We start from the raw sequence: 24561 nt of genomic DNA on the forward strand, positions 1-24561 counted from the left end.
CAGATGTCCAATTTAACAGATATCAAATGCTACAGTTACAAATGGAAACTTTACACGCCTGTTAATTACTGGTTTTTGATCAGTAACACCTCTTTGGTGACATTGTCTTTGGTGTCTGCAGACACGCAGAAAGTAGGAGTCAGGGCAGAAATGACTGCTTCAATTCAGTAAATATGTTTACATATTTATTATTCACATGGATAATAGTTATGGTATACTAACTGAAACACAAATGCATACATAGTAAGATGTAAATATAAATTTTCTGTAAAGCAGACTGAAATATTTCATTACACACATTACCAGAATAGCCAAATAAAACGAAGTAAATATTTGTTCTCACCAATTAAGAATACAGCATTTTAAAAAAGGCATTTTTACCTTTAATGGAAGAAAACAGATATTCTTGCTAACAAAGTCAACACTAAAAAACCAATTTTTGCCTGACTCAATGTAATCCGAACAACAAAAAAAGTTCAAGCCCAGGAAAGAATCTCTAACACACACAACAGTGACGTACTATTCTCATAGCTACTCAGTATCTGAAGAAGATACCTCACTGTGTCAACAGACTGTTAGCATGTCTCAAAGGTTGAATAGTCAGCAAGGCATTAATCTGAACATGCTCAAGAAATCAGTATTTCATAGTAGAAATAAAACTTTAATAATAAAAAACTTTAATAACAAAAATAATCATTATTTTCTGAAATTTATACTGGATAGTAAGGGTGGTGATGGCAAATTTGGCTGTCATCAAAATCCAGTCAAAAATGAACTTTATGATACATTACCAAGAGGCATACTCCGGTCTTTCAACTAGAGCAACACTGCATGTTAACAAAATTTGGGGTATTTGTTCCTGGAATGTAAGACTGACTTTTCATTTTATTCTTTGTGTTGTCACTTTCATTCAAATAATATAATTCTTCCTCCCTTTCATTTGTTTATATCACTTAGGAATTAAAGCCTTTGAAAAACAACCACAACTTCTAGATTGGGAAAGTATCTAACATTTTGTGAGAAATTTGTAAATATTAATCAATCATTTCATTCTTCTTCTCATTTTCTACTCCCATAGGCTCTGAAAATCCACACAGGACAAAGTGAATTACTTCTTGCCTTTTTCCAAGGCAGATCAGAGATCATGTTTCTGAAGCAAAACTAATTCAAAGTCCAGATAGATTGATATTTCAAATGAGTCCAAGTCATTAAACATTTTCATTGAAATTTTTGTGCCTTCTGGATCTTATTTATATTTATAGGTATAGTTATAGATTTATATTTAGAAATGCTCTCTAGAAATGCAAGTTCAAGATTAGCCAATTTCTTATGGAAATAAGTATCTCACAGGAAAATAAACAGTTCATTTATCAAAACCATATAATGTCCTTCCAAATGAATGGAACATCAAGACACAGTTACTTCCAGCTATAACTATATAAGCTCATTAGCTAGATCATACTGGTATGACAATTTGCTTGGTTTTATGACTAGCAGTACTTAAGTGGTTATAATTATAGTATCTGAAAGGTAGCATCCTAGTAAGATGAATGGAGCACATCAAAAATATTATGCTTTTTCCTAGTTGGCAGCCACATCCCCTAATGCAGCTAATGGGGTTTTTTGGTAGTCAGCATTTGTCAGGACAAGACAAACAGCATGTCTTTTGCCTTGCACAAACTTTTCCAAACTTTCCTGCTTTGAAAACAGTACTAATAAAAAACATTCAAATATAAAACTAACTAAATCTACATGTAAAAACTGTATTCACACAATTCATCTTTTAAAACTATGGTTCATATACTTTTTAAAGTATAACACCAATGTACTATTCAATAGCAGATGATAATATTCAGAATTTTTAAAGGAATTTAACATCAGAAAATTTAAAAATTAAAATTAGCTGTCAGAAAATAACACAGATAACCGAAACAGCTTCCAAGTTTCCATCTGGCTCCTCTTCTTTTATTTTTCTGTTTTGTAGATCAAATAAATGCTTAATATTTACATTGAATTATTTGGGGTTTAATGCTCATTTATGACCCAGTCTTGGAAGAAGCACCATATTTAATTACATCGCAGTAATCTCATTTCAAAATATTCAGAATTGCACAGCACAATATTAATAAAGTCAGGTGTATAGAAACAGGATGTAAAACAGACATCAGAAGACTAGAGACATAACATTGCATAGAATATCCAAAAGAAAAGAAAAAATATGTATATAATTTATCTCAGAACTAGCCAACTTCACAGAAGAAAACAGTGGAATCTTGACTATATGTATGTGAATGGTTATACATCACTTGAATGGAAATAGGACATGAGATCTACCCAGTAAACTTTTTAATCCCTAAGAAAACTTGCAAAAATAAATTTTATTCATAAGATAAAAATAAATAGAAATATATTTTAAATAATTCCTTACAACATCTTATGACATTTGACAGTGGGGAAAAAAAAGCACCAGCAAGCAACACACAAGTGCTCTGCAAAAATTGTTGACTGACTGTACATAGAGAATTTCTTAACACATTATAGCTATCCTATCTCTGACAGGCAGCTTAAATTGTTACAGGTGAAGATACTTAAAAACAAATGAGAAAACATTAAAGGTATAAAAATAAGTACACTGTAATAGATTTAGTCTATATGACACATGAGCATTATTCATCAGTCAGAAAGGATAAGTAATTTAGCTGAATTACACAGAAAGTAAAGTATTCCATATTTCTCAGCTATCTTAACAATTTCCTGTATTGATTTACCTGATTTCATCAGAAAACACTTTTTTGGTACATCAATGAAGAGTTACTTGAAACAGAAAACAAAATACCATCAAGAAAGCAAAAAAATGTGTAACCAAAGCCAAGACCTCCAGAAGCAAAAGATGGAACTGTAACAACTACTCACATGTAATGGAAAACACAGCCTGATAATGGTGGGAAAAGGAAATACTGACATATACTGAATTTGTGTGATGGCAAAATTATCTTACGTCACACCAAAAGGAAAAGCAGAGAAATTTAAAAAATAACCTAGTAAACCCAAATAATCAACCTATGCTATTATCACTGGTATGTTAACCATAATTGTAGTGCAACTGGAAAAAAAATCCCTGCAGAGTGAAACAGCTGAAACAAATTACCAACACTTAACAAGTGTGCAGGGTTTATTTTAAAGTAGATTTAGATTGCTCCTATGCACTAAATGCCAGCTAACAGCCAGGGTATATTTTTTCAGTTCCATGATCCAAAAGGTATTTAGTTGATACTGTCATTAACTTTTCTATGGTATCAACTGAAGTATGAGAGTAGGGTCATTTGGTAGACTTTCTTCAAAGTTTTTGGTGAGGAACTAACACTAAGATCCATCTAAAAAATGTAACAGTAACCACATTATATGGACTGTGTATAAAACAAGTATTCTTCTGCATTAAATGTTTATCACAATGCCCATACCCTAAGAAAGTATATTACAGAGACCCAAATAAATAGAATCATAGAATCACTAAGGCCGGAAATGACCTTGAAGATCATCAAGTTCAACCTTTGACTAAAGTCATCATGTCATAAATGATAGCACTAATTGCCACATCCAGCTGTTTCTGAATCCAAACATACAGTAATATCAAACATATACTAATGACATAAATTTTTAAAAGTTACTCTAAATTAAGACAAAGTAAAACAATAATGGAAATTATTACAGCACTATTGCAGAAATTCGTGTTAGAACCCACGCTTTTTAAGAGAATTTGAAAAGAACAAGGGCAGAAATCAGCTGAAGAAACTCTAGGGCGAAGGTGAAGAGACAGCCCAGACAGACTATCAGACTACATACATACATACATACAGCACATTCATGATATTTAGTTTCATTTTATTTATAGTCACTTTTCCCCTCACAAATAATTGAATATTCTGCAGATATCAGTCTACACCACTACACACAGGAACTGCTGTCTGTGGTCTAAGAATATCCGTACAGGGGTCTTCAAGCATGAAAACCATTGCCCGTGAGTGCACAATTTAGTATCACCCTAAGAGACTCAGTCTATGCAGGATTTCTTCAACTTCACCCTAAAGGCACATCAGATACCAAAATCTATTTGCCAGAATGTGGCCAAGTGTACTGATGTTTGGCATGCAAGAAACAAAGACTACCTTAATTAACACATTTACCAGTTGTACAGAACAGTATCTGAGCTTGAACTAAAGTGTGGGAATCTGTTAAAGATCTGAGTTCCTCAAAACCTTCTTAATGTAGACATAAAAATGAAAATACACTTATGTGGGCTTCAGCATATTGACTGGACATGTAGTTCCTCTCCTGCCTTATCATATGTGAAAGGACTTAGGCTTTTCATTCTAATTTGAATAGGAACCTGCACTACCACTAGCATTTACAGATCTGTGTAGGGGTTTAGCATTTATTGTCAGAATTTAATAATACTTACAAAAACACATTTATTTTTAACCATGCTTAAAGGTTGTTGTAGTTACTGGAATAATACTGGAAGTGTAAAACAACCACATTGTGCTAAACACAGTAATTTGATGTTCTGATGACAATTTTATGGGCTTGAAGGAAAGCAATCTACTTCTTAAGGATACCATGAGAAGGACTACAAAGGCAAATGCAGGTACAAAATAACATCTGAAAATATATCTGTCATGCTCCTATTTTTATCTCCTTGCTGATGCACTTGATGCAGATTTCTGCGATGCCTCATCCTGGAAACTCTTACTGTGCTTTTTAATTACTATATCTAAATAGTCAAATTAGACTACTACAGAATGCTTTTCTTCATCCACAGACATGCACACTACCACTATTCATGGTATTCTCTATCTAAGAGCTGAGTTCCAGGACATAAATGATAATTTCCTGTTGAATGATAATGTTATTTCCACTCCATGAAAAGGCCTTCCACTGAACAACTTTTAATCAGTATGATTAACATGGATCCTAAAGGCCACAACAGATAAGCAAAAGTAAAGCATTATAAAAACAAAGGCCTTAAACTGTAAATTTTAGAAAACTGTGATAAACTGGTGAAGTACTTCAGAATCTCTTCTTGTCTTATTATCCCTAGTATTGATTGAAATCTCTCCACCTTGAAATTGTTGATGAGGACAAATCTATTGAGTCTCATTAAATCCAGCATAGGAATGAAGTCCCCAGAGCATTTGGGACCACTAAAGCAGATGCTACACATTTTAGAAAAATATTCTCTATCCTTGAGAATATGAACTACAGCTGCAATATGAAATAGACATCAATTTATTTCCATAAAAGCTCTAATGTAAAGGAGTTATTGTAAAACACAGCATTTTAAAATTTGTACTTGGAGAAAAAAGGTATGTGAAGTCAACCCAACTTGATAAAACAGGTTACAGATCTTTACATGCTGCTCACTACAGCTAGACTTGAAAATTTGTGGTTGTCAATAAATTTTCACATAATTCAAAGCAAATTTAATATCTCAGATTTATCAGAAATACTTTTTCTTTTTTCAGTCTCCTGTTTCATACTACACATCAACATCAGCACAAAAACCTGTTTTTCTCAATGGCACCCTGTTAACATGAACTTTGAATATGTGACCCAACCATACTGCTTGAGCTACAGCACATAGTGCCTATCTGACCACTAACAGAGAGGTCATTGATCTTGCTGTAAGGGACAATATATCATTGGATGTACATGCTGATAGGCTCAATGCCATTTGAAGAAGTAGGAAAATATTCCTTTGTGACTTTATTTATGGAACAGCTGACACATCCTTATCTAGCTGTTGCAGACTGCATATTAATAATGCAGGGAAGACAAACAGAACACAGATTTGTCTGCAATTGTTTGTGCCTCCCTCATTGAAGAAAAGAAATAGACATTTATATTATTTCTATAGATTATGAGTTTTTCAAAAGCCTGCTGTGACTTCGGTAGGACTGCATATTTGAAAAATCCACATTGCTTGACACAATTACAATTGGTTGTTTCATACAGCTCTGATCAGAAATACAGAATAGGGTTGCCACAATAAATTAATTCCTTTCCCCTTCCAAAGTTCTCTTAACTCAACTTGCCACAAACATTAGCTCTATTCCGCTGTGACTCAGGAGCGTCACTTACTCCTTTTTTCACTGTTTTTCTCTCATTTTTCCATATTTTTTTCGGGTTTGATATTTTACAAAAAGACAATTTAGCAGTTCCATAAAAATAATTTTTTAGCACGTATGAGTTGGCTTTTGCTAGTTTAAGAGAGCATACTGCTCCACGTTAAAAAATATTGAATTCAACATCTCCAGAAAATTTTAGAGTCTTTTGTAAACTGGGACTATTTGGCAGCTATCAAAATTTAGGGCTTACCTTCTAAACCACAATACTCTTGTTATAAGATAGGCAGAAGTTTTAAGTCCTGCCTAGACTGACTAAGAACTGTGAACCAGCCTGCTGAAACAATCCTAAACACTGAACTAAGCCGAGATTAAAAGTGGCTTGACCCTATAGCTATATTAATATAAGTATCAATTTTACATATTACTTAAGCAACTATTTTTCACAGGACAGGTCAAACTCTTTCCCATACTGAAGAAATACTGGCAAAATCTCCACTGTGCAAGGTAAAGCTACCATTATAAAAAGTTTTTTCATGCTTTAGAACAGTGTCATGAAAATCCAGTTTTATTTTCTTTCATGTTGTACTGCTGTAGAACTTTTCTGGAGGAATATGGTTTTATAGTCACCAGTGAAGACACGTCTTCCCTTTTCTTTTTTTTTTTTTTTGAGTGACTCAAATGATTCATTTAACACCTTCAGAAGCACTGACTAGAGAATGGGAAATAAACTAGCAACTCCTGACACCCTAGACAGATAAATTCCTCTTGCCTTGGACATGATCTGAACAACTTTGACAGAAGGTCTACCTGCAGCTTGACTGAGCTACCACTGCAATGCAGAAATTATTTAATATCATCATTGTATCATCACTGTATCATCACTACAGAAAAATAAACTGCTTAGTTTTCTAGGGTGTTTGGGGTTTTTTCCACTCTTTTTTATATGAAACAGTTCTTTATGCTGGCATTTCACACAATTTCAAATTACCTTAGCAAACCACATCACATAGTACAGTGTGAAGTAGACAAGAACGTGCTGGGCAATACAAGCTATGAACACTAAACAAACACATCTTCGGAAACCCAGTACTGATTCTGGTTTGACCCAGATCTAGCTCCACAATTTTATTACAATCTGTACACTCTTAAGTAAGATGACAAAGGGAAGAAAAAATTTTTGAGAAAAAGCACTGGCAATATACAACTTCAGAATGCAGTTCCAAGATAGTAGAAGGCATGTGAAAGTTGTTTATACCAATTCTTCCTTGCCTTCTTCCTTCTTAATTTTTCTAAAAAGGAAGCAAACATGTTTCTTATATTTCTTAGAGACTGAAAAACATATCATAAGTTCATAAACCTGAAAGAAGTTCTGAGTAGCGAGTGTTTGACAGATCATGAGTGAAGATTTTCCCTGACATTCACCAATAATATAAGTCTTCTGCAAATACATGTATTGTTCCAACTTTGTGAACTAGTTAATCATTTCAAAATATATTATAGCAACAATTTTTCCAGTTAATTTTTATACAGCAAGTTTTTGTGTCTTAGACCACTAATATTCTTTGTGATTCACACAAATACTTTAGTGAAAAGAATATTGTCCCCTGAACTATGAAAATCAATTTGGAGAATTTAGTAATTGAAAGTTCCAGTCCTACAGAAGAGGAAGAAGAAAAACATAATTAACACCAAATCAGATAAAGAAACTCATATGCTTGGCAATTCAATCCTACTTTTCTTCACATGCAATGAAATCTTAATTTTCAAGGCTGATCAATTCAATGTATGCAAGGGGCCATGTATGCTGGTACACAATCAGGCCAAAAAACTCAGACACTCAATTTTATTTTGGCAATAACAGAGAATAACAGAGGTCTAAAAAATGCAACACTACAAAGAGCTTTGATTACTCTGTGCATTGATATTGTACATAGGGATATGAAAATGAACCCTATGAGCATAAAGCAGAATAACATACTTTTTGATATGTTGTTTTAGCTGTGTGAGCATATTCTTGGGCTTGCAGTGCTTCTTGTGTATCAGCATTGAGAGCCTCTAGCTGCTTTATCAGCTCAGCCTGCTGTGTTCTATCTTCAGTGTTTTGTCTGTAAAGATTCTGTAGCTCCTCTAACTCCTTCCTGTGCAAAACAAGCAATAAATAGAAATTAAGAAAAAGAACAATGACCTCTGTTAAAAAATCGTATGCAAATAATTCTATTGTAGATAATGAGCTTCCTATCTTCATTTATTTTTCTGTCAATTGCCTTACAAACACTACAAGGTAGATACAAAATACTTACTATACACTTTTGAGAAATATCTAAAAAACAGTTAACTTTCAAAATGGAATGCCTTTCTATTTTCTTGTAATGCTTTAGCTGCTCTAAAATAAATCAATTTTCACTACTTCATCTTTTTCTAATCAACATTCAGTTAACTTTAGCAGCAAGTGTCAAAATGTAAAATACACAGAACACATCAATTGTAAATAAATTGTCAGATTTTTTAACCTAGAACAATCAGAAAAAGATAAAACTTTTTCCTGAACTTGCAGAGTATGTGTGAAGCAACCTTTTTTTCTGACGTGCATCTACTTCCTAGACACATGAATATGTTTGCTGATAAATTACTTTTTGTCTGCAGGTAAGGCATACTGCAACAACCATAAACAAAGTAAGCAAAACCTTTGGTGCATATCATATAACATAATAAAAGACCTATAAAGACAATAAGAGGAATGGTGTTGTAATGCAACCATAGGATAGATCTAGTATAATCAGCTTTCTAAATAATTTCACTGTACTACTGATGGACTTTCTAAATTAAGATCAAAGCACAGTAACACTTACTGTGTTTACTATAAACAATGATTAATACTTTGAATATTTTCTGCAGCACATATTGAAAGTACAGATTACTCTATTAATCCCTGCTTATGTATTTTCTACTTATTTCCCTTTTAATTCACAAGCACATTTCAAACTAGTATTACGCAGAGATACCAAAACATATATTTACCACCCCAACTAATTTTCCTCCTTACTTCCTCAAAGAACCGTCTTTTTATCCTGTAACACAATTGTAGTATTTCTGTGACTGGAATTATCATGAACAGGAGTTATCATTGCATTTTTTCTAATGCTTCTGGAGATATCTAGGTAAAGATTAATGTATAAAAGGTAAGCAGCAATAACAACTTCACTGTTTTCTTCCAGGGAAAACAGAACAACAAATAAACAATTTTAAGGGAAGTTCACAAAGGTTTTTCTTAAAACCCCTGCCACTAATTAGAGTTTGTGACTGAATGATTATTCAATACAGATACATCTGAATAATTATATAAGAATTTAAACTACATGTGCAGTACAACAGTCAGTTTTCTTTTGTAAAAAAGTACCATTTTAGAAAGCCTCTTAAGAGAGCAACAAAGGATAACACTTAAGGACACACTAACCATGCTTACTAGGACTCAACACTAAGTCCTGCTGCTCTGAATGAATTGTAAAGCAGTTCCCCAAAGTTAACAAAGGTAGACATACACTAAAGACTCCTCATGTAGGGAAGTGCAACTGCAGAACGTATTGCATATGTACTGATTTAATTCTGTTCAGAAGAATAGCAGCAGAACTACAGACAAGTGATACACTAGTGCTTTCTGACAGCTCTAGAACAGGCTTCCAAACAAGCTCTTGTTTAATTTCCCTGACTGCATGTATATAATAGAAAATACCACATCTTTTCACTGCAGTTGAAACACAGATTATATTAATTTTGCACAGGTTCTCCAATCAAATCTTCATTTTTTTGTGGAAGGGAAAAACATGGGATAATGTTGAATCCTCAAGACCAGACTGCTATATTGCCACTTTTTAATTTGTATGCAAACATCAATGCAGTTATCTGTGTCTGTCACCCGAGAATGCAGTATTATGTGTTCTCTAATGGTCTGCCCACAAAGTGTATTAAGGTCAATGGGAATCTTTTTTGTTGACTTTATCAGACTTCCAGTTATATTCTTAAGGGGAGGCGGTGGGAGGGGGAAACTAAATCTTGCAATGACACAAGAACCACAGCACAGTCAGAACACATGAACATGTTTGTTTATGTTAAATTCAAAGTTTTTCAGTATAAGAAAATTCAGCCACAGTTCCATTACATTTTAGAAATCAAACTTTATTTATTCATACTTGGACTTTAACTTGCTTTTGTCTTTAGTGAATGAGACCCTATTTTTACATTGTAAATCAATGGGGAGCCTTCTTTTTTTCACTTTTACAGACCAATATTGAACTTATGCTAACCTTTGCCAGGCACTATTCAGTACCAATGTGCAATACAAACAAATACACATAAACAAGTGCTTTGATAACAGATGAGCCAAATCAATTAGGGGAGTTTTAAATTAGGAAAAGAAGGGATCAAAGATGCCAATGAAATGGCAACTGAGGAAGCTGTGGCCTGAACTGCCAGGCAAAAGCAAACAGGTAGATACGGATGGAAAAGATCTTGTGATGAGCAGCAGAATGTTCAGGGAGGATGTTCACTTTATGCACATAAATAACGGAGTGCGGACAGTATGAGGGAGATTCGTAAGAGTCTTTCTGCTGAGGGGAGAAATGGGTGATAATGTCTTCACAAACAACTCATTCGGAAAGAACCAGTGAAGTTCTGGAGAAATGGGTGTGGGGGTTTTCATGAATATCAAGCAACTCTAGTTTGTTGCAGAACCAAGTGCATGCTGAACTTCAGAGAAAAATGTGCAGCCTTACTAGACTTACGAATATTAACTTCTCCAGCCAGGGTGGGCTTAAAGCTTATTTTCACTGCCACGCAATGCAAAACGGAGGTGAACGGGATACATCTTACAGGGGGAATGTAGTAGGTGATTCAGGAAGGCTGTATCTTCCTAGAACCTCACCCAATGCGGAAAGGAGGAGGGGAGCAACATGTAGTCAGGGGTTTAGGATAAAGGAGGCTGTGTCTTCCAAAAACCCAAGACTCCTCTGTCTTCTTTGCAGAATCTGGCCTTTTACAGTGTGATTTTCCAAACACTGGGAAATTAGCTCAACTGGGTGCCTATCTGAAGCTGTTGTTCAAATGGACACAGCACATCTTCATGGAAGACAACAGGAGGAATGAGACATCTGTCTGCACCTGCTGGACTCACTAGGATAACAGAGACAAGGTGGGACAACTCACATGACTGAAGCATTTACATGCATGGATACAGATTCTTTAGGAAGGCCTATGTTTAAAAAGAAGGTTCTGGGAAGGTAGAGCAGTCAACTACATCTTGGTCCTTGGGAAGGTGATGGACCATGTAGTGGAGAAGATGATCACTGGGAGTCATAGGGGGAAGTAAGTATTTACAGATCCATAGAATATTCCGAGTTGAAAAGGGACCACAATGATCATCAAGTACAACTTCTAAGTAAGTGGCTCATGCAGGAACTGAACCCACAACCTTGATGTTATTAGCACCATGCTCTAGCCAGCTGGCCTGGCAGCCTTCTCTGAGGGAATTCCTATCTTATTGAATAAGGGGTGAGCACCGGATGTTCTTTTTGACTGCAGTAAGACTCTTGACATAGTGTCCCAGAAAATGCAATAGACATGACTGATGAGGTAGAGGTTAGATAAATGGACAGTAAAGTCCCCTTGAACTGGCAGAACTACTGGGTTTGAAGAGTTGTAATCAATGACGAAAAATCCAGCTCAAGGCTGAGCACTAAAGGAGTAGCCTAGGGGCTAAATTAGGGCCACCACTTTCCCACATCTTCATTAATGACCCAGACAATGAGACAGAATGCAACACCACAACTATGCTGACGCCACAAAACAGGGGGATTGCACAACACATGTTTGGCTGTCATTGAGAGGGACCTTTATGACCAGACAAAAGGCTGGACAGGAACCTCCTGAATTTCAACAAAGACAAGTGCAAATTACTGCACCTGGGGGATAAAAATCCTGTGTAAAAGCAGTCTGGGAACAGACAAGATGGAAAGCACCTTATCAGAAAATGCCATGGGAATCCTGGTGGACACCTGTATGGTCATCAGATAGCAATGTGGCCTTGTGCCAAATGCCAATGACATTCTGAGCTTTGGAGAGGATACTCCTGCCAGCAGGGCAAGGGAGGGGATACTTCCCCCTTAGTCAGAAGTTTTAAGGCACATCTTGGTGCTGTGTCTGGTTCTGGGCTCCCCAGTACAAGAGAAACATGGAGATGGCTGGAGAGAGCCAATGAAGGGCCACAAGATTATTTAAGTATTGCAGCATCTGCTGCATAGAGAGCAGCATAGAATACCTGGAGAGGGTAGGAAAGCTGGGTCTGCTCAGCCTGGAGAAGGGAAAGTTCAGTGACAACTGAACTATTAACATCTGTAAATACCTGATGGCAATCTAGAAGGAAGACGCAGATGGACTCTTGTAAGTGGTGCTCAGTGACAGGAAAAGAGGTAATAAGCACCAATTAAAAACAGATGAAATTCCTAAGCTAAACATAATAAAAATATTTTTATTCATTGAAAGAGGCCAAACAGTGGAAGAGCCTTCTCAGAAAGGCTGCAGAGTCTCCATTCTTGGACATACTCAAATTGGACACTATACTGGGCAGCATGCTGTAGCTGATACTGCTGGAGCAGAGGGCTGGATCTACTGGAGAAGCGTACTACACCATCTCCAGAAGTGTTTGCCAGTTTCAGCTACTAAGGGATCTCTGTGATTCTGTTACTAATTTGCTTGTCCTGTGCTTAGAGTATTCAAAATCAACCTCAAAATATTTATTAACATGCTTACTCTAAGCAGCAAACAATAAACACTCTACCAGACAGACACCTTTATCCTGTCACTGCAGCAGGATAAGGATGTCAAGTCCTCAGAAAAATTATTGCCTTGGGTGAGCATGTAACAGAAGAAACAACCAAAAATTACTAATTGAATCTAACAAGTATAATGAGTGGCATTTAACATATACGAGCCAATATACACACACACATATATATGATATACAGGCATCTATACATACATACAGATATATAAAAATAAACATACATCTACATATAAAATATGTAAATTATATGTAAACATGTACACACATATACCTGTATAAATATAAGCACATGGTAATAAAATGTTCCAACATACCTTACACTTTAAAGAAACACAATTTTAATAAAAAAGTTGCCATGAGCAACAGTAATTGAAAAAAAAAAAACACTGTCGGCGAAGACCCAAACTGCAACACTTAAGTCTATTTTTTTCCATCACCCCAAACTTCCCATACAATAACACACCATGATACACTGAGAGCTTTTTCAATTTTTTAAGAGAAAATTTAGCAGATAGTACTGAAAATTAAAAAAAACCCACCTCTCTGTCTCTAACCTCATATCTTAAAATGAATACAACAGGAAATGAAGAAATTTACAGAAAGTGACCTGAAATTTACAGAAAGTGACTTCAAGCAACAAGAAAGATCAAACTTTTTTTCACAGCACACCCTTTCTCACATCAAAATAGAAGAGCATTACTAAACTATTTCAGTCCCTGAATTAAGATTGTTGGTACAGTAATCTTAGTAGACTTTGCATTCAGTTGGATGCTACATGAAGACACCACAAAACACACAGCAGCAAGACTCAAGCATTTGACATCTTATCCGACCAGTAACAATATTTAAGTCACTACTATTGCTTAGAGCAGCTTTGGTGCTCACAAACACTACCTTCTATCTCTAAAACATAAGATTAAATAAAACCTTTCCACCCTTGCAGGGCAAGGGGCCTTACATGCTCTGATAAAAGGTTTTACAGTAACCTGTGGCTTCCCAGAGATGTAAATTAAATTAACAGCTATTGTCATTCCACAAGCTATGGAATGCGCTGTGCTACAAACAGAATTAAGAACATACACATCACTTCAGATGATGCTCTTAGTCTTGTTTCGCAACCACAGTTCTGGTGAATATACTGGGATTTTGAACATCTCAGCTGTCCCTGTTACCAAGGGAATACAACATTGTTTGGGGTAATTCGAGAAATCTCTAAATCCCACTACCTGCAGTTTAAAAATACAACAGAGTGACAGGTCCTACAAATTATGACTTCTCATGGAAATGCCATAAATACTACAAAATGTTTTGCAGCACACAGCAAAGACTAACCTGAAAAATCCAAGAGCAGCAAAACAAGCCCAGAGTAAATATCTGACTGCCTCATAATTTACAGCACACAAGTTAATAGTAACTGCTTTGAAGGGGTGGTGGGTAGGGTGGGGGCACACATGGTGGGAGAATAAAAATAGAAATATTATTACAGAAAAAAAATGTTGGAAAATCATCAGGGAGAGAGTTGGACTAGATAAGAATCAAAGGAATTAAGTCATGGCCCACATTTCCACTAAAAACATTGGGGCAAGAAATGAAAATTCATTTTATAATAGATTTTGCTATATTTGCAAACAGTTTAATATTTCCTGGATACTTGTGACAGCAAGGCTCAAGCCTCAGTGAATCAATCAAACCTATCCAGTTTGATGTTCAGTGCTCCACCAGAGCTGTGTCAGACCACAAAGTTCTAGACCCTGGTACTCAGCACAATTTTAAAGCAAAAATGACCAAGCTCAATAACATGGAAAGGTTAACATGGACTCCAGAGATACCGAAAATCTGTATTAAATTAAAACATCAAAAATATAACAAGAAAATGCATGTCACACATAATTCAGAAGTTTGAAATGAAACCCAGCCAGGTGAAGAGTGCTTTGCAAAAACTAAGCCAAAAAAAGAACGGTAATGGCTTCTTAAAGACATTCACTATACAGGATGTGTCCTGTAAATACTGTTCGGTCACTGGTCCTAGAAAATTTATCTTCCACACCTCAAAAGTATGTAGCAGACTTTTCCTGGCATATGGCAGTATTTTCAAAACCACCTTGTTTTTCTGTAGAACCAGAGTTGCACTGGAGTATTCCTTCAAAGTTTGATCTCTGCTAATTTCCTGAAGAAAACAATTCTCTTGTTGTCTACAGACACATCTACTGTTAAACTAAACAAATCTCTTGCCAACAAACTGACAGATATGCACAACATGGGAAGTGGTGAATGCACAAAAACCAGAGCACTAGCCCAGGATGTACATATGCCCTTGAAGACTTCCTTCTGCAATTGAACTTACCACATAGTGTAAAAATTTCGGACAGTATTACCAAGTCATCAGCAGAAGGTGAGTTTTTCTGAATCTGCCTATGCTGTATCTGAAAAAAATACACCAAATGAAGGAAGCCAGTTGCCTTTCTTTCTTCTTCTAGAGCTTGTTTCTAATAATTTCCATTGTGTTCCTGCTCTGTTTTCACAGAATGAGAGGGTGGAGGAAGTAGGAAGGCAGTAAACAGTGAGACAGGGCACTGGGGAGAACAGAGAACATTTGCAAGCCAGACTGTCTTTTTCAGCTCTGAAGCTTGAAATTGATGATGGGAAAGTGAAGATACTAAGGAGGATGGGGTATTTTCCACACTATTTGTGGAATTTTCTGCCAGCACCAAATGACAGCCAAGCATTCAATTGACACTTTCATTAAGACTAAATTTTAGATGGATTAAAAAAAAAACCCCAACAGCATTATCATAAATAGGAAAAATTAAGTGCTTTAATCATTAAGTCAAAACAGTTGCAAGATTTTGGCCTAGGAAGATGGGAAGATGGAAAGACTACATTTTCTCCTCAGATTTTTTCCTTTAACTGAGGAGTTACTTTAATTTAAATAGGACTTTGTCTTCCTTTTACAAAGACTTGCTTAATTTTGACGCATTTTTAAAATGAGAAATAACAGAAAAGTAATTTTCTCTACATACTGACATCTCAGAAGATAAGGAGAAATTTCAGTATTCTATACTGTGAAAGTACAGAATATTTGCAATTCTTAGTAAGTATTGCAAACTACTAAAATTGTGAATTTTACATAATATAAGCTTAAGCCTTCTTTCTTCATAACAGAAATTTCAACAATAAATTTGTAGCTGAAGTTCATTGAGAAAGATTAGCAGACAACAAATTATGATACTGATCAAACATAGAGATACAGACATGTGAAACATAACTCACATAGTAGTGATATCCAAAAATACTACTACTTATTGCATTACCACTAAGCATCTAGGAAGGAAAACATTACAGCACACAAAATCCCCCATATGACTGATTTACCAAATAGTTTCCCATAAATCTAGAGCATTGGTTATATGGAAAAACATAGAAGACTTCACTTTAAAATAGATTTAGTCTTCATCTCTTTATTACCTCATGTTCAGATCTTATGTTCAAAAATGTCTTTATTTTATTTCCATGTTTTAATGAGGTGTTTGTGCTAAATTCTAAGAGGTTGTTCTGCAAAGAATATCAAAGAATTCATTTTGAGAAATGTGAAGTTCAAAGTTTTGGCCAAGTCAGACTGCAATATCTGAAGCTGAAACCAGCAAGCAGCAACTTTGCAAACTTGATTACCTGACTCTAAAATGCTTTCTTTGCTGTCCCCAGTCCTCACACATATATATTTTTCTGAGAATAATTTCAGGAGATAAATTCTATTAGTCCATTGCTGAATTTCACAAATTCCATTGACTGTCTCTTTCAATACAATCTCCCAATAAGCTTACACATGTTTTTGACTTTTTTAAACCCAATTGGTATTATTTCTTTTAAACATGAAAATAATTTTTTTTGTAAAGGCATCATCTTTCTTGTAGAGATTTCAACATGACAAGAGTTCAAGATGACAATTTAGTTCAGATGCATAAAAAAAAATATTTCTTGGTTTTTGTTTTTTTGAAAAAAAATACTTAGAAATTGACTCCCTACAGAATATTTGTGCTTGGAAAGTAAAGAGTATCCATACCAATGATTTCTACTCCCTAACTGCAGTTCACCATTTAAAGAATATTGAAGGGAATATTATTAATCTAACATAGCAATGAAACAGTGTTTATGCCCCTGAAAATAAGAAGTAAAACATTGCCAATTTCCTGACAATTGACATAGAGTTACCAATTATCTTCTGACATTACCTTAATTCTGGGGAATTCAGTAGTCTTTTCAATTCATATAATACATTCTGTCCTTTAGTTCTTTTCCAAGACACAAATAATGCAGCACTAATCTTACAGGTTCAGTGTAAAGAAATAGTGTGTGAGAACTAAGATTAAACTGAAATCACTGCACTTTAAACCTTTAGCACAGGCCTATGTAGACTTTTGCTGACTTGTCAGATTTTACTCTAAGTAAAAAGTTACACTCAGGCTTAAAGCTTTTTCAGGTTTAGGGTGTTTAGCCTCTCTAATTAATGTTCATGTCACTAATCATATTGTTACTTAGTTACTTTCAGTCGAGATTGGTAGTTCTCTGACACAATGCAAATTATAGAAGTATAATTTCTTAAATCTGTCATTACTGAAAAACAGGTAAGATATACAAGAGTCAAAATGTATCAGAAGATACATCAAAATGTATCTACATAAACTGGCAGACTTCCAAAAGCCTTGTATCTTGTGAACAGAATTGTAAAACACACTGTTGCACAAAAGTATCTTCAATGCACGTAAGGCTTTCTAACTGGAACAATAGCCTTTTTGAGAGGATTCAGACTAAAAGTTATTATGAAATACTTACTCAGCTCCGACCACATCACAATCCTTTTGGAAACGTTCTTCCTGTTTCACATCTACCTGAGATGACAAGTTACTGCATATACAGTGCAAACTTTTTATTTGTTCTCTTGTCTCTGCTAAATTAGTTTCCAAATTCTGCAAAGAAAGCAACTGAAATGCATTAAGAAGAAATAATTAAAATCTGCTATGCAAGTTATCTATGTATACAGATATATGGATGTGCCCATACATACATGCATACATTTACTGAAGTCTAAGCAAATACATACAGGTAGGTATATGTGCATGTACAAAAAATGTGAAATACCAGGAAAAAAGGTGTATTTCAAACTTTACGTGGCCACCTTTTCTTTAAGAAGTTTTCCTTAACTCAGTTGCTGGATGTGGGAGGAACCTGAATCAAACCTTTACAAAACAGTAATTCCCTATTTAACAACTAAACTGATTAAACTTTGTTTTCTATGTAGAAGTTCCTTAAAAAAACCAGCTATGCATTCATTGTTTTAACCTCTCACAAAAATTCACAATATCATGTATACGAACAAAGAATTATTGCTACAGATTAATTTTTGAGACTGCTTGTTAAATCTGTTCTTATTTTGCACTATTTAGCGCAAGGAATAATTTCTTCAGGGAAAGAAACAGCATACCAGAAAATTTCTGAAAGTGCTCACTGAAAACAATGCAAACAAGCAAGGGTCTGCCTTTTACCATAATCCCTACAGCAGAAGTTAGTCAGCAAACTGCAAAGGTCTATCTAGGAAACACAGCAGCAAGGCAGCTTACTCAAACAAGACTTCAATGTCTACACAAAACCTTGCTGGAGTTCCCTAAGAAGAGCACATCAGTCCTTATCAAGCTTTGTATGACTTTTCTCCCCAGAGTTTTTTTGATGCAAGAATGGAAATATAAATATTACAGCAATATCAAGAACAAAATTTCAGATGGTGGCAACAGCCTTAGACCTGCTTTGGTATTTTGCTACTCACAGATGCAATCACTTGTTCTCAGTAAGGCAAATATTTCATGATTCATTAATAATTTAAAATAAAAGTCTCCTCTTAGAATATCCTAATCTACTGCCAAAAGTATATTAGTTTTCCATTTACATACAGACTTAAAGAAATAAGAAAATGCACACTTTTCCCTTTCAGCAATGATGTCTCAAATACTGAGGTTATCTAAATATTTCTATAACTGAAAAGTGAATAATTAAATTCTAAATAAATTAAATTCCTTAAAATTGGATAAAAATGTCTTATAGGTATTTAGATGAATCAGAAGTTTACTACAATCAAATTCCTAGAAATTGTATAAAAACGATCATGTCCTGTTAATAACAGTAACATTGATGTACAGAAATAGCAAAATTCACAAGTGAATGACGTAGGAAATAAATTTGTTTCTTGACATATATCAAGCTACATACCAGGTGTACCCATTCAATGCCAAAGGCTAGGTAGAAACACTTAATTTTTCCTTGAATAATGAAAAAAATTCAAAATTATAGGAATTCATTCCTAATGTGTTCACTATCACCACATAAATTAAGTGTAATAAGGTATTTATAACTTGCAGACACGTAACTGCAGGTTTTCTCCTCAGTATTTTTTTCCTCTGCAGCCAAAGGTATTGAATATGTGAACAAAAATTGTAATAGTTCATATATTCTGTGAATAAGTTCTATTTGCCTATTTCTAATACCATGGTTTTCCATGGAAGAGATGAAAAAAATCTAACATTACCAATGCTTTAAGTTCCCATCATCCATTGCAGAGTACAATACAAAGAATATGTAACACATTATTTTGCCATAATTAAAACTTCAGAAGTTATCCAATGGCAGATTTTAAAATTAGGAAAAAAGTATGTTTGAATACTTCATTTGTGACATATTTAACTCCAGCTTTTGGTTTCAAGTAAGAAATTAATCAGCTCAACCTTCTGAATGTATTTTGGAAACTCAAAGTTTTTGGAAGCATTACTGAAAGAGTAAAACATGAAAAAATGGCAAGAAAAAACTTGTTATACAAATACCTTAGATACTGAAATAAGTTCAGCTGAATACTGAAACCTAAAATAGAATCATAGAATGGTTTGGGTTAGGAAGGATCTCAAAGGTCATCTAACTTCCCTGCTATGGGCAGGGAGCTCTCCCTTCTAAGTCAGGCTGCTCAAGGCCTTATCCAACCTGGATTTGAACACTGCAAGGATCTGCCCACTCCGTGGGCAACCTGTTCCAGTGTCTCCTCATCCTCATAGTAAAGAATTTCTTCCTAATCTCTAACCTAAATTTCCCCTCTTTCAATTTGTAACCACACCTCCTTGTCCTATTACCTCAGTTCCTGACAAAGCGTCCCACTCTGGTTTCCCTGTAGGCCCTGGTCACATCCTGGAAGGTTGCTATGAGGTCTCCACGCAACTTTCTCTTCCTGGACAGCCACAACTTGCTCAACTTGTCTTTGTAGGGAAGGTTGTCCAGTTGCCTCATAGCCCTCCTACAGACTTGGTCTAGGGATATCATGGGAATACCTCATGTTGGGAGCACCAGAAATATACAGGGCACTCCTGGTGGGGTCTCACAAGGGCACAGTAGAGGGAGAAAATCACCTCCTTTAACCTGCTGACACATCTCTTCCAATGCAGCCCATTACACAGATTTCTGGGCAGCAAATGCACATGGCAGGTTCATGTTGAGTTTTTAATCAACAACATATTTTTGACCATGAAATAATCTATAATATTTTACACTCAATTTCTGAGTATCTGCATTTTTAAGATCATATGGAATTTAACATATTCCCTTCTTGTTAATACAGTAGCCAAAAACATTAATTGTGTAAACATGCTATGTAAATTTGTGAAAATTTACCTAGCACAAATATTCCTAATCTGGGTTTTTAAATTACAGTTAATTTCAATGGAGTGTTTAAGATTCAAGCTTTTAAAGCCTATTAAAAAAAATGCTACTTGAAACAGTTAGTCAAAACATCGAATAATTCAGTTATACAAGAGCAAAAATCCATATTTATAAAGGACACAGTGCAAGACAGCAAGAAAAGGTCAATTTAAAGGAACTTCAGACATGAAAAGCATAAGAAAACCAAGGCATGAGGAAGTACAGTTATGCCCATTATGGAGTCACTATGAATTAACACCACCGTTTTGTTATTTGTACCTTCAAACACTTTGAAAGTCGCTTTCAAAGACAGTAGCTTTGTTTTCATGTTTTTTCCTATTATATATTATGACAGAAGTGAGAGTAATTTTTCAAGGTCCCATCTCAATAAAACTCTCATTTTTCAGTGAAAATAAAAACCCAGGCTCCTCTTGAGAGAGATGGCTGTTTCTTTGGAAGTTCCAACCTTCAGACTTCAGAAACTTCAAAAAGTACTGTGCTAACTAGGAATTAATAAAAACAACCAACCAACCCACCAGTAAGCAATTCCACTATCTTTTACTTCACCTCTACTTAAAATCTGCTAGCCTGACATTTTTTCATCTACATATAAAGCCTTCTGTGAATTGAGTTTGGGGGAAAATATATTCATCTTGATACTAAACAATAATTTAGGTAACCTCCACCTAAAGAACAACCAAATAACTCAAATAACTGATTTTTAAATGGGAGACAGCTAGCTGACTGACGACTTTTTCATTTGTTCACTTTCAAGACATATAGAAAGCTCATACATAAGCTCTGGGAATCACAAAAGAAGCACAAAAAGTTCTCAAGAACTACTTTAGGCAGAAAACAAAGACTTTGTAACTTTCTGTACACTATACATTATTTATATGAAGGTACATACAGAAAAGAAAAACAATAAAACACAGCCTTTTAGCCACCTTATCAGGTATTCTCCTATTAACCTGTCTCACACTGATTTCAGCTAACATGACAAAACGTTAAAGAAATGTTCTTTAAAAGGACAAACTACCCATAGCAGCTTTTCCTTTCTCTCAATTCGAAGAAGTTGAATTTTATACCTGGTTATCACAGATTACAACAACAATCAGTCTTTAAAAATGAGAAGTGTTACTTTTCTTGAATAAAAATGGTTTAAAGACTGAAAAGGAAAAAAGAAAAAAGAAAAGGCTAACACTTCACTTTTACAGGTGACCACTTTTCCTAAGAAGCAATCTGTGATTTAGATCACATATTTCTAATATCTAATACACATTTTAGAAGCAATGTTGGGCTAGCATATTTTGATAAGGATTCTTTTTATTCTTTCAGATGGAGGAGACTAACATGGATAACATCTGTTTACAACAGATCTTTAAGACTGTTAAATGCCATGTCTATTACTGAAAAATATGTACAAAAAGATGCCGATTCAACTCCCAAAATGAAGGGTGAGAAGCAGCCAACACTCTCAGCACCCCTGGATGCAGTTAATTTCAGGCAGTCCCAATGGATGTGTACCAATCAAGTTCTCTCAGATATCTTCCAACACATCCACTCTCAGTGCTTCATACTGCAGTCTGTCTCTTGGTACGAACTTTTGGGGACACCTTGGAGAAGACTGAGGCAAAGACAATATTAAGTACTCTGCTGTATCTATTAACTTTTGTAATTAATTCATCATTCAATTTCAGAAGCAGGTCCCCTTTTTCCTTGTTCACTGATAAAGCAGTTCCAAGAAATTCTGGTTGTATCAGTCATTATTTGCAACTCTCAACTGCACATACGTTAACACCACCCTTCAGTGTCTAGACAATGTTTCTGAACTCCCCCTCTACAGCTTTCACTGTTTCCACTTCCTGAATACTGTCTTCCATCTGCAGCCAGCACTAGTGGTGAGATCCGTTTAGCCAAGCTGATCTGTTGAGACAACTACTTTTTCTCCAAAGTGGACCATACTTGGGCTTGGAGAAAGCTGTCTTTAAAGAAGTTATAGTTTTTCTTGAGCTCTTTACCCTTCAAAACTGCTTCTCACACGATTCCACCTACCAGTTCCCTGAACATCTGAAGACTCTGCTTCTTAACTCCAGGGCTGTATAGCACAACTTTCCTTCCATCACTCACTCAAGGTCTTGACAACTTCATAGTCATTATAGCCAAGACTGAAAATGACTATTAACTTAACAAGTTCTTCCTAGTTTGTAAAGAGCAAATCCAACTCTGTGACCTCCCTGGCTGTCTCAGGCAACACCCATCCCCAGAAGTACTCTCTTTCACACTCTGGACAACAACCTAACATGCCTTTAAACACCCCTTTGAAATACCAACACCACTAATTCCCATCCCTACAATCACCCACCTCTTACATTCATCAGCACGCCCCATCAACCAGGAAGAGACAGAGAAGTTATTCTGACTGTGCTAATTGAAAGGACAGGTAACAGATTTTCAACAACTTGTCCAATATTATAAGCACTACATTTCACAACTTAATTATTTTTCAGTTTGGCACTTAATAATTTTTCTCTCCCAATAATCAACAAATCATTTCTTACCCTAGGAACTCCATAATCCTTTCATCACAGCCAGTCAGAAGAAGTCAATCTGCAAGAACTTTACTTCCCATGCTAAGAGATCTGAATTAAGCTCTTTCAAAAGAGTTTCTATCACCACAACAACCCAAAAATTGCTAGCATGGGAAAAAAAGGGCATTTCTGTGTGAGGTGTTAATTAGATAGTTATTGCAATGAATGTACTTTGATAATGCAAAAGAACACAGCATTGCAAGAATACATTCATCATGCAAACAAAAAGAATCCACCACCTAAATGTGTATATAAGCAGCTGTTGAACTAAGATTAGCCATGTTTGTGGCTCATTTCTTGGAGGAATTTAAAAAACACTAGCCAATTTCCACCAAGAAACGAGAAAAAGTATGGTTTATATAAAAAAGAAAAGACTCTGTACCACGTATTCGGTTATTTTCTTTTTTGCTTTATCATAAACTATGAAAAAAAAACTTTTTAATACATTATAAGCAATAATAAGACCCCTCATAGAATAGAGACGTTTGGAGACTAGGGCACAATTTATTTGGAACTACATGTTCTTCCAAAACAACAAAGATCAAGGCTACTGCAACAAGATTATAGGTAAGTAAATTACAAATCAAGAAAAAAATTGTGGTAACACTTTTTAATTTTTTATTATTTCACACACACATATATGTATATATATATATATATATAAATATATATAATCTCAAAGAACAGCATCTTTTATTTTTTAATGATTACATTTTAAGATGAGTATTTGAAGTCAGATTCCTGCTTTGCAGCATCAATTTTTAAAAAGCTGTGGGTCTTAAGTGATAGAATGTAAATGAATGCAAGTCCCCACTGGTAGATTTGAATATATAACTTGCTATTTAAAGAAAATAACTTGTAGTGAAATGTCTGGAGAAGTTAATTTCAAATAACATCCAGGAGTCTGTTCCACTTCGTACCTTTATTCTGGTATCACTGCCAGATTTTTCTTTTTTCCATTGTGTCTCCTGCTTCCTCAGTTTCTCCAGGTCACTTAGCAGGTCAGCACAGCATATATTTAATCCCTTATTTTCCTCCTCCAGGTTTTTTATAACCAGTCTGTTTTGCTCTTCCTTCTTCTGTGCACACTCCTCAGTGTCCTGTAGAACAGTACCACAAGGGCCGATAAACAAAAAGTGAGAACTAATCAGCAAATATAAACTGTGCAGTTTTACCCTCACAGCAGCTTCTATATTTGATGGCCAAGGTCACCTGTGCACTTTTATTGGCCTCTTTCATGCAGGTGGAAGGGTCATATTTTTTAGCTGGATGACAGCTTTGA

The 24561-nt window shown here is 35.2% G+C and overlaps 1 protein-coding gene across 1 annotated transcript in view; it reads right to left on the bottom strand.

The window, feature by feature from the left end:
• The window catches only part of CNTLN (centlein), a 177768-nt gene that overhangs the window by 110625 nt on the left and 42582 nt on the right, over window positions 1–24561 (bottom strand). Inside the window, exons 6-8 of the mRNA XM_039730006.1 lie at window positions 24200–24379; window positions 17791–17924; window positions 8104–8263 (exon numbers count right to left, since the gene is read on the bottom strand). Coding sequence (XP_039585940.1) covers window positions 8104–8263; window positions 17791–17924; window positions 24200–24379 — 474 coding nt within the window. The remainder of the gene's footprint in view (window positions 1–8103; window positions 8264–17790; window positions 17925–24199; window positions 24380–24561) is intronic.

This window comes from Passer montanus, unplaced genomic scaffold (genome assembly GCF_014805655.1).
Source record: "Passer montanus isolate IOZ18808 unplaced genomic scaffold, ASM1480565v1 scaffold7, whole genome shotgun sequence".
In the NCBI taxonomy this organism is placed as follows: domain Eukaryota; kingdom Metazoa; phylum Chordata; class Aves; order Passeriformes; family Passeridae; genus Passer; species Passer montanus.